The 13,150-nt window shown below is 32.0% G+C and overlaps 1 protein-coding gene and 1 long non-coding RNA gene across 2 annotated transcripts; one reads left to right on the top strand and one right to left on the bottom strand.

Annotated features, from left to right (window-relative positions):
* The first annotated feature begins 3,094 nt into the window (after nucleotides 1-3,094).
* Nucleotides 3,095-6,650, top strand: LOC114418329 (protein trichome birefringence-like 25). Its single transcript, XM_028383619.1, has 3 exons — nucleotides 3,095-3,571; nucleotides 4,273-4,550; nucleotides 5,505-6,650. The coding sequence occupies exons 1-3, from the start codon at nucleotides 3,301-3,303 to the stop codon at nucleotides 6,270-6,272; spliced, it is 1,317 nt and encodes a 438-aa protein (XP_028239420.1). The 5' UTR covers nucleotides 3,095-3,300; the 3' UTR covers nucleotides 6,273-6,650.
* Nucleotides 6,651-7,486: 836 nt separating this feature from the next.
* On the bottom strand, nucleotides 7,487-9,066 carry LOC114418328. The gene is made up of 2 exons (XR_003668004.1): nucleotides 8,870-9,066; nucleotides 7,487-7,888 (listed from the first exon to the last, which is right to left on the bottom strand). It is a non-coding gene; the product is annotated as an uncharacterized LOC114418328 (long non-coding RNA).
* Nucleotides 9,067-13,150: the final 4,084 nt, after the last annotated feature.

Genomic DNA, 13,150 nt, shown 5'->3' with positions numbered 1-13,150 from the left:
TTATGTATTCCCTAGAATATATGACATTTAAATTTTTTACATAAATATTAAGAAATATAATTAATTTGTTGAATTTCAAAGAAAACATTAGATAACTTTTTAATATATAATTTTATCTCTTTAATTAATAATTTATTTATTCTTCTTATACATTATTCTTATTAAATATTTATTAAGAATGTTCTTAAAAAATATTTAATGTAACATTAATTTTATAAAATAATTTTTTTTCTCGAAGATCTTGTATATTCAAGAACGGAGGAAGTATACATTATTTTGTACTATAAAGTGAATTACTTACTTTAGTAAAGCCAGATCCCAACTTAGCTAACTTTTCAATATCCTTCAATGAGTATAACTAAGAGCTTTTTAGAACTTATTAGTATGCTATTATATCACATGGATGACAGGATGTGATGTCTCATCACAGTATAAACTAATAATTCTTATATATTTACATACACAACAGATATATACTTTATGAGAGGCAAATAATGGCGTCACAAAAATTGGTATTCAATATTCTGGATTATGTTACAAGCTACTATGAATATAGTTTAGCCAAACACCCATTTTCAAGAGTCTTTTTATTTTTCTCCTTTGAGCTATTTATTATACATATCCGTAGAAGGAATGTTAATAAGACACTTCGTCTGACACATTTTGTTTTATTTGGTGAAATTGATGTATGAATTAATAACTATGAAACGGGGTACTCACTAAATAAAGAGTAGAACCCACATTACTTACAACTTATATATTTGGAAAAAGAAAAAGAAAAAAAGAGAATTTGTTGTTAGTATTTTTCATATTTTGTTTGGATAACTTTAAATCTTCCTATAGTATTTTTTTTACTAATTTATTTATTTATTAAATAAAGAAAATATTAAATACTTTGTATGATTTGTATGTTTTTCAAATATAAAATATATATATCTTATAATATTCTTTTTTTTTTATAAAATATTACTTTTTTCAGTTTCAAATATAAAAAAATATTATTTTCTTAGTTTCAAATATAATAAAATTTCAATTAACTTTATCTGATTTAATATTATTACTATTTTTAAAATATTTTTTATTTTTAATTAAGGTGTTAATTTCAATAACTTTTTGTATTGTTGATATCAAATTCCAATAAAAGATGAGTTAGAAAAAATTATTTTTTAATTAAAATTGATGTAAATAAATATAGTTAATTAATTTTTCTTCTTATATTTGAGAACGAAGGAAATGATAAAGATTAATAAAAAAAAATATTGTAAGAAAAAATATCCTTTTTTCTTGTATGAAGAAAATATATCCTTACTTTGTCCTTATGTTAGTTTTTTAAATAATGAAATAAAGACGAAAGATATGTATGAGCTAGCATGGAGCTTTATACGGGATTACTTTGGTTATGCAGTGCACGACAGATCAGGAGAAAATAAATATAGACTGAGATAGATCCTTGTGAAGGGACATGAGAGGCCTATCTTCCTCTCAATTAGAAGATAAGGCAAGGAACATTTGGTCCCTACAATAGGACTCAACTCAATGCAAACCATTAATGTTCATCATGTCATACCATACTCATAAAAATCCACCGAAAACTTCATTCTGTAGCTTGGACCTTGGACACATTATTATTTTTTTTTATCACTTTTATAGTAATTTTTGGTTTTGTTAGTGTTAGTTGTTTGAAGAATTTTGAAGTTTGAACACAACTCCAGTCGTGACCTCATGTTGTTGCCAAATTTGTGTCATAAACCAAAATTTTAACACAAAGTATATTATAAACAGTCATGATAAACAGTGACTAGCTGTTGAGGAGTATATTTTGATAACTTATTTATTGATAAGGATCAAATAAATATTAAAATTGATTGTTCAATTAAAAAAGTCAATAAAATAAACTGAACAGCTACTATTTTAATTGATTATTTAGCTCTTATATATCGGTCTTCATTAAATTGACAAAACTACCTCTTCACTCCAACTGTGCCTTGTTTATAACATTCATTAAAAGTAGGTGACTGTTTCATATCAGATTGTTTTAATCAGGTTAAATAAATTATTAAATGGACTTCTTTTTGTTAAGCAAATCATTAAATGAGGGAAAAAAGATTCGTGGTTGTCATTAGCACCGACATCCAAATAATCCCAAAATATTAAGGAATCTGTGTTCAGACTTTATAACCACACACCAAAAAAGAAGCAAAAGAGAGACACTCAAATCACATTCTCTAGCAGGAGAAATTTTAAGTGATATAAAATCATTATAATCCCAACTAATCTCTATACAATATATACATGTGTATTATTATTTTTCCTCACAAATTAAAAAACTTAAAAATATATTATACAACTGGTTAATGTTGTGTGACTATTTAATAATTTCTTATTGAACACATGTTTTTGAATATATATTTTATTATTAATTAAAATTTGTTAGAAATTATACATTCACCTGTGGTCTCACTTCATATTTAATGAACTTTATTTATAATTTTATAATTTTTAATAAATTTTAAACCACGATAAAGACTAAAGAGTGTTAAAATGACATAGTGTCTTGTTAAATGTTAACCCCCTCAAAGCAAAATTACACAAGAAGCTTCCAAATAATGTAATAGGCTAATAGCACAGAAACTGCGAAACTTGAAAGGGTAAACAGTTATATCTCAGAATAAAGTTGGTGGTTTCATCAATTATATGCACAGTCAATGCCTTTGATGTTACTCAACTTTTGTCTATAGACATGCAGCGTGTTTCATCCAAAAATAAAATAAAAGCAATGTTGGTAGCCTACAACATCAAACTACTTTTTTCATTCCATTGTGCTATGCATGAGAGAGAGATAGAGAGAGAGAGAATAGTTACATGTCCAATAAATCATAGTTACAAAAATATATGAACGAATTTACCAAAAGTACAATGTGAAATTCACCAAAATCATAGTTTCAAGGTAAAAATCTTTGAACATCACACGTGCACATGGATTAAAAAAATAAAAAGAGCATTCTATTTGACAGTTAGACCAAATGACACACATTCTTCGCTATCAAAGGAAGTTCACTAATTTATTTTGGTTTTATTTTGACCATTTAAGGCTGCCACATGGTACATGCCACATAATGTGTTTTTGCATCAGCAAACGTTATTATCCCAACAAGGAGTACGCAGAAAACAGGTTCCTTTATTCAATATAATCAGTTGCTTCCATTTCCCTATAATAATTACTCAACAGCACCGTTTCACGAGAAAGTAGCATAGTTTTTTGTGGTTCCATTTCCACCTTTGCTCTGTTTCTGACACAAGATGGTGAAGAGAGTGAGGTCTGATTCGGGTCCATTGTCCCTGCAAAAGCACAACCATTGGTGTGTGAAGTTAGGAGTCTCAATCTTCTTGGTGGGTCTTGTCGTTCGCCTTCTCTTGTGGGATTCATTCAGTTTCTCATCAGTGGTGGTGGAGACACCTCCTCCTCTGGAAGAGGCAAAAGCAGAGTCCCCGGTTTTCGCTTCCTCTGTTCTTCAGGATTCTGATGACTTCCCAGAAAATGATCAGAACCAGACACAAATCTCCAAGAATGGTAAGGGAATTTTGCTTTCTTGTGGTGAGTAAATTTTTGTTTTTTTATGAGATATGCATGAAGTGGCAAGTCTTGTTTGAGTTTCAAAGCAGAAAAATTTGTCTATGGACAAAATCATGAAAATGTACCAACCAACCATTTCTGCTCCTTTCCTCTAATTTTAGTTGCTTGGAACCATTTAGATTTTCTGGCTTTACATGGTTTTTCTTTCAGTTGGTGGGGTTGTCATGGAATGTACCAACCATCCACCAAGGCTTTCTGTTTCTACATTTTTGGGAACTGTTGTTCTTCTTCATCAAGTCTTCTAATGAGTGTTAAAATGAAAATTCAACTAATTTAACTTGTTGATACTTTCCTTCTTGGTAAGGTTTCGCAATTTTGGCCGTAATGTCAAGGTTTTTGGGGTTCATGTGACAATTTATCTGCAATTTTTTCGCAATACCGAGGATCGCGACAAAAATTACAACTGCGGCTACAATTTAAAACCTTGTTTCGTGGGCTACTTGCTTGAAATTGGAAAAGGAGTGGGAATTTAATTTAAATGAAAAGTTTTGATGCTGCCAAATCATATAAAACAACTAGTTCTTTTTCTTAACAAAGAAAGCACAATCTTAGATAAATTTTGAGTAATGTCAAGTGCTTATGTTGGTGTTTAGCTTGTGATGTCAATGGTAATGTGCATTGTAAATGTATAATTGCAGAAAAATGTGATCTTTTTGTGGGAAATTGGGTGCAAGACCTATCTGGGCCAGTGTACACTAATGAGAGCTGCCGTGTGATTGAGCCTCATCAAAATTGTATGAAAAATGGACGTCCTGATTCAGGGTACCTCTACTGGAGGTGGAGCCCACGAGACTGTGTATTGCCTAAGTTCAATCCCAGAAAGTTTCTCAAATTCATGAGAAATAAATCAATGTCCTTTATTGGTGATTCCATCTCCCGCAACCAAGTTCAGTCCCTACTTTGCATTCTCTCTAAGGTATTGTAAATTTTAGCTCATGCAAATTTACTTAGTAGGTGTGCATTGCTTGTGTTTCCCTCCACTTTCTTTTGCTTGCCTATTTTTAATAAATAAGTGTGACATTACCTTTCTTAATTTTTTTGTGTGTTTAGATTTAGTAAAGGCCAAGATTCCAATAATTTAAAATGAAGTCATGTGATTTCATGATAGTATTAACTAAGTAGTTCTGTAGTTGCACCTTCATTGTTTATAGTGTGTCTAGTCTATCGATCATGAATCGTGGTCAAAATCAATCGTCTATTAGTTGTTTTCACTCTATGATTTACAAGCACTAAGGTTCCACAGCTTGGACTGCATGTCATTTTATGCATAATAATCTTTTTCATTGTGATAAAAGATGTTGATTCCATTTGTGGATGACAGCTGTTGCTTATATTATACGATTGGTCCACAGCCTTCAAGATTCAACAGTATATACTACAGTGTCTTTTCCCAAGCAGCTTTACCTACCTTGGATGTTGAAAGACTTGTTTACGTACACAGTATACCAAATCTTCAAGATTAACTTTGAATAATTAGTGTGAAAATTGAGATTTTACTTTCCATGATTATAACACTTACTGCAGTGTGTAAAATAAGTTGTGTCCATCACTACATTACCTATTGCCATTTGATCTTCCTCAATTTGTTGTTGCCACAACATAATATACCATGTTCTTAGTTTTGAGCCATGAACATTTTTTTCTTTTAAATGTTTAGGAACAAGGGATTCATTGGTCTCAATAACTTGGTCTAACTGAATTTATTGCTTCAAATGCTTCTTCCACGAATTGCTGTGCTGTAGTCATTAGTGCCATTAGATTTGTCCCTACAAACATACCTGGCATAACTATTTGTGGCATCGTGTAGTGTCTGCTTATTTGGTCCTACACATTGGGTTATTAGATCAAATTCCAATTATTCTATCTGCAGGTGGAACCAGCTGTTGAGATCTACCATGACAAGGAATATAGATCAAAGATATGGAAATTTCGTTCTCACAACTTCACACTCTCAGTAATCTGGACCCCTTTCCTTGTCAAAGCAGCTATATTTGAGGACTTTAATGGAGTTACCTCTTCAGAGATACAGCTTTATCTGGACACGCTCGACCAGTGGACCAACCAGTATAAGAATTTTGATTATGTTGTCATTGGTGGTGGAAAATGGTTTCTCAAGACTGCAATCTACCATGAAAACAAAACAGTCACGGGCTGCCATTACTGCCCTGGAAAGAACTTAACAGAGCTAGGATTCGACTATGCGTACCGCAGAGTACTACAAGAAGTTTTCAAGTTCTTTACAAAGTCTAACCACAAAGCCACTGTCCTCTTCAGAACCACCACACCAGACCACTTTGAGAATGGGGAGTGGTTTAGTGGAGGGTATTGCAATAGAACTGTACCCTTCAAAGAGGGTCAGATACATATGATAGATGTAGATTCCATCATGAGAGGTATTGAACTTGAAGAGTTTGAGAAGGCTGCTTCTCTGGGATCCAAAAGGGTGAACTTGAAACTTTTGGACACAACTCTCCTTTCACTGCTGAGACCAGATGGACATCCTGGACCTTACAGAAAGTTTCAGCCATTTGCAAAAGACAAGAATGCCAAAGTTCAGAATGATTGTCTACATTGGTGTTTGCCAGGACCAATTGACTCATGGAATGACATAATCTTGCAAATGCTACTCAATGCTTAATAAACAATATGTCACCGGATCATCAGGGTTTGAAGCTGGTTACAAATATGATCATTTGAAATTCAGGATTCTTTGCTGCATGGTAGTTTCTTCCAATACCTTTATTAGTTTGCAAAGGGCAGTTTTATACACAAAGCCATTAGGTTGAGCTTCCATCTGTACATGGAATTGTATAGCTTAATAAAGCTTGCAAGATACAAATGTAAACCGTAGCACTCAAGTATAAACTCATCTTATGTCCTTTTCACCATAATTTTTGTGAGCATGTATACCTATTTATTTTCATATTTAGATGAAGAGGTAAAGTCTCTGGATTGAATAACGCTGAAGCTGGTGTGCTTAGTAAGCTGCAAAGCAAATTTGACTTTTCATGCATAACCACCAAGTTTCTTCCCTTGATTCGTTTCATATGTGTAAGTAAAACATGTATGAAATAGCATTTTTGTTAAAGGCTAATGAAACATCCATATTTGTTGCCATATAGCAAACTGAAATTTCAACCTGTAATTTTGTGCTATTTTGTTGAATGACATCCAATGTTGAAATAACAGTAGCAGATTGCTGCCACCCTATGATGTCCATATAGATGTTTATCAGACATGATAAGTGTTTGATACAACAATATAATTATTCTAAAGATACATATGATACAATACATGTAAGCTTTATATCTAAATGTGTATAAAAATTCATAAAAACATAATATATAATTATGATTTTGCAAATCCAAGTTAAGAACATACTTTTTAGACATTTCTATAAACATTATAAAAATTATAAATCATTGTCATCATAAATCACTTTCACAATTGGGAAAAATATCAATCTCATTCCTTAATATCATTCATAGAGTGGATAATTTCAATTTTTTTATTCATTAAAGAACAATGCTTGTCGTGTTTGATTTAGTTACATTAGATTTTCGTAGCTCTTTTTTTTTTTAAAAGATTTTGATACTTTAAAAATACACACTGGTAAAGTATCTAAGAAGATCAGCATCAAATACGTATTGAATATAGATACAAAATTAGTGAAGCAAATGTCTGTATCGATGTTCATAGCTACCACTCTAAATGCCCAATATCCAAAATTGTATGGGATTTCTGTTTTATAAGACATCTTATGCTTGAAGCTAGGTTAATCACATATGAAAGATACAAGCATCAGTCTAACATTTAAATTTTATAAGCCATCTCTATGAAACAATCCAAGCATTAAGCACAACAAGGTGTAAATTTTGCCATAATAATCCAAAAAGGCAAGCATTAACAGCAAATTGATAGGGATAAAAGAAAGAAAAGGAAGATTAGAAACCATATTAAACATTTGCAGTTGACATTGTACAGAAGAGAAAAATAAGGATCTCTGAAATATGAACCAGTTTTCTAGAACATTGGAAGGTTAGTTCTAAACTAAGGGCCCGTGCTCCAGAGTCCAGACTCCATTCAGAATCTCAATCTTATTAACTACCCAGAGCATGTCTTGCAAAACAGTATACAGAGCTCATAAATCAGGGTTTAAAAGACATCAAAACGCAAACTTCTGTTGTCTCTTTTCTCCTACTTGGTAGCAGGTTCATTTTCATACTTCCTCTCCTCTGGTTTGAGGAAAGGATCCTGTAAAGCACAATAAAAAAATAAATTACAATCACTTAATAATATATTCACTTTTTAAAACAACAACCAGAAAAATGCAACAAAAACTGATCTGAGTGATATAACTCAACCTCTAAATATTAGGACAAACCATTGAGAAAGCAATTCTTACAAATGATTTTTGCTTAGAATTTGTTTTTTGATTCAATAGTCTTGGACTTGGTTGATTCATCAGCAACCTCACCTAGTAGAATATAATTTGGTTGTTACTATAAATTCGATGGTCCCTTGTTTGGCCTATCACAAAGTGAAATAATATGTTTGAGTAGAAAACTTCTGTCTTCTTTATATTAACTGGAAAACCCTACGCAATTGACTCCCATACACCAACAAAACACCCCAGGGAACACACATGCTACACATAAGGAAGAGGAAGGACCCCTTAAAGTTTGAACAACAAAAAATCAAGAATGAAACCCAAACGCGGTTCTCTTGTCTTCCTATGTTATGACATCTAATAATCCATTTCAAAAAAATAGAGCTAAGTTGATTAATACTTCAGCCCAGTACTAGCTCTTAATCAATAAAAAAAACAAACAGGGGACTCCACACAAACCCAATTAATATGCCTTTAATTTTATTTTTATACGGAGGAATCCCTAATCTTCAGGATCAGGAGCAAGCAATTAACATCCATAGTCCAACCGGTGGAGGCAACCAACTAAACTTTCTTAAAAATTCCATTTTCATTCAAAAATCAAAATGAATTAAATGAACACAAATTAGCTAATGAGAGATAGCATATCAGAGACTAGCGAGATTACAGAAGTAAATCTAAAAAAACTAAGAATTTCAATAAATTACTGAAGACCCAGATCATTAATCAGCACCCAAATCCAGAAAAACCAATCAAAATCGCTCCTTTGGAACAAACCAATAAGGGGTTGAATTAAGTGCTCAAAGGGAGTGATGGGATTTGGAGAGTGGAAGAAAGGAACTTACATTCTTGACGAAGATGACGTTTGCGGCGGCGATGGCGACGACTACGCCGCCGAGAATGGCGACCGGGCCGGTAAGGAGACTCCACTTCCTATAGATCATCTTCTTCCTCTGATTCTCTCTCTCAGGTTCCTCTTTTTCACAAATGAAACGAAATCGGCAATGTAAGCTCTCCTGCCCTACCTATGTGACCCCACATAAGACCATAATTTTATGAAACCTCTTACTAATATATAAACAAAAAACAAAAACAATGAGTTGAGATCATTTAATTTTTTTAATCTCAAATAAAAAATAAAAATATTTTTAAAATATCTTTCTTTAGAATTTATTATTATAAATAAAAAAGAATGATTAAAAAAAAAATTGAATAAATAATATTTTTAAAATGATAATATTAAATATAATAAACTTAATTAAATTTAGTTATATTTAAATTTAACATATAAAATCATTTTTTTATTTACATATGAATCCAGATGAAATATTTTAATTCTCAATTTGTGATGGACTCATGATAATGTAAAAAGTTTATATTTTAATCCCAACAACCATGGTTGTTAAACTTTTGATTTAAATCGTAAAATTTTACGATTCTACAAAGGATTGGCAAGTTAAATCGAAAGTAGAATTGAAATTGGAATAGAACCGTTCGATTTTGCATAGACTAGGACGAGTTTGGATAGACTCGTAAGTCTGCTCCGAGTCCACGAGTTTATAAAAACTCAAAGTGGTGTCGTACAACAACCTCCAAAAATAACTCTCGCGACTCTTTCTACCCACTCACTCTACCTTGTTCAAGCTACTAACCCCCCAAAATGACTCTTGTTGAGCTACTCGCATCGTGGTGGTTGTCGTCATCGCTGTCGTGCTGGACTACTGAACTAATCTCATTGTGGTGGTCTTCGTCATTGTTTGAAACTTGAAAATCCTCATTCGTCGAAAGCTCTCATTTCTTGACCTAGCTCCGAGCTTTGCTCCACGATGCTAAGGTATTTTATTTCTCAAAGCTTCTTTGTTAATTCATCTCTTAATTGAAAGTTTGAAACGATGCTTATCAAGGGAGTATTTGTTAATTGAAATTCTGGCAGGGTTATTGTTAGTTTTATTGTAGTGTTGAATTTTGGGTTTTGTTGCTAAATTAAGGGAGTATCTGTTAATTGAAATCCCTGTTAATTGAAAGTTTGAAACGATGCTTAGTTTTGAATTCTGGCAACACTAAGGTGGTTCCCCAAACATGGACAGATTATCTGTTAATTGAAATTATGGCTTCATCAAGGGTGGGTAGTGGGTTTTGTTGCTGCCTTTTGGGTAGTAGTTTCTATTGCTGCCTTTTGAGTAAACTCTATTTAGTGTGGAATTAGTTGTTGGCATGGTTGTTAAACTCACGATTCTACGTAAAATCGTGGAGATTCCGTAAGCTCGACTGTAGAATAATTGGATTCCATATTCACCACCTAAGTGATATAATAGGATAAATTTTACATTTTGAATTGATAAAAAAAATTCAAACTCTTCACAAAATCCAAAACATCATTAGTTCAGAAAGACAATAACCACTCAAAATTAAGAGATAAAACACTAAAATGACTATTTTACAAGATAAAAGATGAAAACAAATTTTAATAAAAAGATGAAACAATCAAAAGTCTCTTGGAGTGGGGGATGAACTAATTTGATGTAGATACCGGTTCCAGATCTTCTCATGACCTTCCTGTCATTACAGTGAATAATGTAAAACCTACCATAGGTGCAGATGATATAAGGTTGTCAATTGGATGATATAAGGATTTCAGCACAAATTCTGAAAAGGCTAGGAGAGAGTTGCAACCTTAGAAGAGTGTAATGCTGAGATATAAGTAGTCTTTGATTCCATGTCCTGTTGTTTTCAACATTAAGCAAATGTCGCCAGCAAAGGCAGTTGAGCAAGCAAGAGGGATTGGCAGCAATGTCACACTCACGCACTAACAGAGATTTACTCAAAACTTCATTCACTAAATTGATTCGCGTAATGAAATTGATACATGCTACTCTCCTTTTATAAGCAATTAATTCTAGTAAAACTCCTAATCTGTTTATAGCTAAATGGTGCTGTAAAATTAAGATGGAAGGGAGGTAAGGAGGGGGTGAGGGAGATAAGGGTTGGGGATGGGGATGTTTATGTAAATTTAATTTTAAAAAAAAAAATAGAAAAGAGAGGTGCATTAATAATTAAAGGGTGTTATGCTTAACAACTACCCAAATAAAAGCCCAATAAGGCCCAGTCCGTCAATTGGATAGAGCAGATTTTTTTCTCCGTCCACCAGAGTGCAAAGGTGTCCCCTCTTTCAAGTTCTCATGCAACGTTTCCCCCTTCAGCTGGGCTTTACTCGATGTCCAGCGTTGCAAAAATCAGGAGAAAAAAAAAAGGATCTTAAGTAATTTTAAATTAGAAGATAATTAAATTTGAATGAATAATTATTTTTTTAATGATTAAATTTAGTACTACCCAAATAATTCAATCTTAACTTTAATATATTAATGATTTATCATTTATGTCTAATCACTTAATTTGATATTTACATTTTAATATCTTCATTTTTGCAATCTTCACTTTCTCTTAGCCCAAAAGGAATAAACAGAGGTTAATTGTGTGTGGACTTAGGTAATTTTTAGTATTTTATATCCTTCTTTTTATACCATCGCCCTTTTTCCGTATTATTTATTATGCAAAATATTCTTTTATATAAAAATTGTATAAACTCAATTTTAGAAAAATAAAATAAAATAAATGTTTGGAACCTTTTTTTCTTATTACTATCTCCCTCTTTAGTGTTTTTTTATTGATAAAAGGGTTATACATTATTAAAAGTCATTTAATCACAAATTTAAATTAAGTTTGTTAATTTTTAAAATAATTATTTTAAAGTAATTCAAACGATAATTTGTGGTTGAATGATAATATAGGGAATAGACATTAAACTTTTTGTGTTATGTAAAATATTCTTTTTATATAAAAATTGTATAAACTCAATTTTAGAAGAAAAAAAATAAAAAACAAATGTTTGGAACCTCTAATGTATGCATTTGGTTCTCGAACTTGGAGCTACAACATTTTCACTAAGTATACAGTATATTGTTAATTATTTATTCCCACAATGGTTGGATAGTTTTGACTCAGTGTGCCACATGAATCAACAAGACATCCTTTATCTTTTTTTTTCTTCCTCGAATGAAACACATCATTAATCTCTGTCATGTAAACATCGTACCAAAAGTAGCAGATGAAGACAAACCCTAATTAGCTGGGACTTCCTCTTGTAACAGACAATTAATCTCTCATGAATTCGAAAAAGCCTCCATTTATTTGCACAAGAGGCGACAAAATATCTTGGACAACACTAACCAGAATTTGGCACCCCACAAAAAATACCTTTGGAACGTGATTAAAAATAATGTCAACTATATTAAAAATTTTGTACGTATAATTTCTTTATTTTATTTTAAGCTTAGTCCAATAGTTTTTCTATAAATTAGTTATTTTTCTTAAATGTAATTTTGAAATAGTCTCTGGCTTTCTGCTGTCAATTAGTTAGCTAGCCCAGTATTTGCTTCTCTGTCTAGTAGACACTCCTTTAGATATTCTATTCTTTTTACATAATCAGATATTCCATTTTTTTTTATGGAACATATAGTAGACGCTCTAGATCTTTTATTCTAGGAGGTGTTCCTTTCTTCTAAGTCTTTTATTTACTTGCTCTTCATTTTAATATTATTTTTTTCATTGAGCACTAAATTAATAGTTGCTGACTTGCTATAACGAAAACATGCTGCAAGGACAATTGGAAGTGTAAGAACTTATTTAATTGAAGAATGGTTGGCGGAATTTATGGTTGGAGTGTGACTCCATCATGGTGGTTCAAGCTTTTAGAAATGATGATTTGGTGTCATGTCCGTTAAAAACAGATGGCTTAATTGTAAAACTTTGGTTAGACAAATATGAATTTTGATGTTGATCATATTTTTAGAGAGGACAATGCTTGTACTTATACGCTTATCTCCATAGTCTCTTCTTTAAATGACTTTCATTGGTGGGAGTTTATCTCAAATTTTTTGGTAGCAACTTATAATACTAACAGAATAGGTCGCCCAAACTAGTTTTGCTTGCATGGGCTTGGTTTTGCCTCCCATGGTTTTGTATTGACCTTTGTTAATTAGTTCTGCTGTGGTGTTAACCTAGTTGTCAGTTGGGATCACCAACATTTCTGACTTCTAATCCACCTTTGCTTATTTAAAAAAAGAACT

The sequence above is a fragment of the Glycine soja genome, chromosome 7, assembly GCF_004193775.1.
Source record: "Glycine soja cultivar W05 chromosome 7, ASM419377v2, whole genome shotgun sequence".
Taxonomy (NCBI): domain Eukaryota; kingdom Viridiplantae; phylum Streptophyta; class Magnoliopsida; order Fabales; family Fabaceae; genus Glycine; species Glycine soja.
Note: the sequence above shows the minus strand (reverse complement) of the source record. Positions and strands in the feature narration are given on the sequence as shown.